This window comes from Austrofundulus limnaeus, unplaced genomic scaffold (genome assembly GCF_001266775.1).
Source record: "Austrofundulus limnaeus strain Quisiro unplaced genomic scaffold, Austrofundulus_limnaeus-1.0 Scaffold723, whole genome shotgun sequence".
NCBI classification, from domain to species: domain Eukaryota; kingdom Metazoa; phylum Chordata; class Actinopteri; order Cyprinodontiformes; family Rivulidae; genus Austrofundulus; species Austrofundulus limnaeus.
This window is the reverse complement of record NW_013953125.1, coordinates 23,048-24,249: the sequence shown is the minus strand read 5'-3', so window position 1 is coordinate 24,249 and position 1,202 is coordinate 23,048. Positions and strand designations below refer to the sequence as shown.

The window sequence follows — 1,202 nt, the reverse complement described above, 5'->3', positions numbered from 1 at the left end:
CCATGAAAACCGAAGCCACACAAACTGGACCCAGTAAAACCAAATCAGGTCCATGAAAACCGAAGCCACTTATACCGGACCCAGTAAAACCAAATCAGGTCCATGAAAACCGAAGCCACACAAACTGGACCCAGTAAAACCAAATCAGGTCCATGAAAACCGAAGCCACACAAACTGGACCCAGTAAAACCAAATCAGGTCCATGAAAACCGAAGCGGACCGGTTTCAGGCTCACTTTTGTGTTTTTGTTTGGAGGAAGACCGGAGGAAGTACGACTCTTCTGGTCCTGTTGGTCCAAACAGACGAGACATTTAACAGTGCCCATAAACACACAACAGACATGGATCAGAACCAGGACCGGGACCAGGACCAGGACTCACCGTGCAGAACTTTGGCACCACTCTTGGCTTTGTTCCTGAGAGGTTCTGGAGACGGAGACCTGTGTCCACTGAAACACATAAACACATCATCAGGTTCATTCCTGGACCAATGTTCTGGTTCTGACTGGGTTCTGACTGTCCATATGATGTTCAGATCCAGAACCAGAACCAGTCCAGATCCTGAGTTCTGATACAGGTTTTTTATTGACTCCTGGTGGTTCTGTTGGGTTTAAAGTCCACTTCAGACGACCTTTGACCTTCTGCTGACAAACTGAACCACCAGAACCTTCAGAACCACCAGAACCTTCAGAACCACCAGAACCACCAGAACCTTCAGAACCACCAGAACCGAGAAAATAAAACTTATTTTACAGCAGAACTGTTCTGTCGTCAGCTTTTATTCTGAAATCTGATGAAGACAGTTCATCATCATCATCATCATCATCATCATCATCATCATCATCATCATCATCATCTTCATCATCTTCATCATCTTCATCATCATCATCATCATCAGACTCACTTGATGTCTGAGCCGAAGACGCCGGTGCTGCCGAGACCTGGAGGTTCTGATCCGTTCATCGTGCTGCAACACAAACAGACAGAAAACAATCAGAACCAGTGAACGGGTCAGACCAGAACCAGAACCAGTGAACGGGTCAGACCAGTGACAGACACCGGTCCGGTTTGGTTCTGTTCTTATCTGAAACAGGTAAGATACTACCTCCTCTGTGCTTCAGAACCTGGCTGATCTGGACCCTGGTGGTTCAGGTCCATCAGGGTCCAGATCAGATCTAACTGATCCGTCATGTCACATGTTCT

The 1,202-nt window shown here is 46.8% G+C and overlaps 1 protein-coding gene across 1 annotated transcript in view; it reads right to left on the bottom strand.

The window, feature by feature from the left end:
* Positions 1–966, bottom strand: part of eps8a (EGFR pathway substrate 8a, signaling adaptor) — a gene marked incomplete at its 5' end in the record, with an annotated part of 25,130 nt that extends 24,164 nt beyond the window's left edge. The window contains 3 exon segments of the mRNA XM_014028166.1: positions 236–286; positions 381–448; positions 904–966. Coding sequence (XP_013883620.1) covers positions 236–286; positions 381–448; positions 904–966 — 182 coding nt within the window.
* Between the last annotated feature and the right edge of the window lie 236 nt (positions 967–1,202).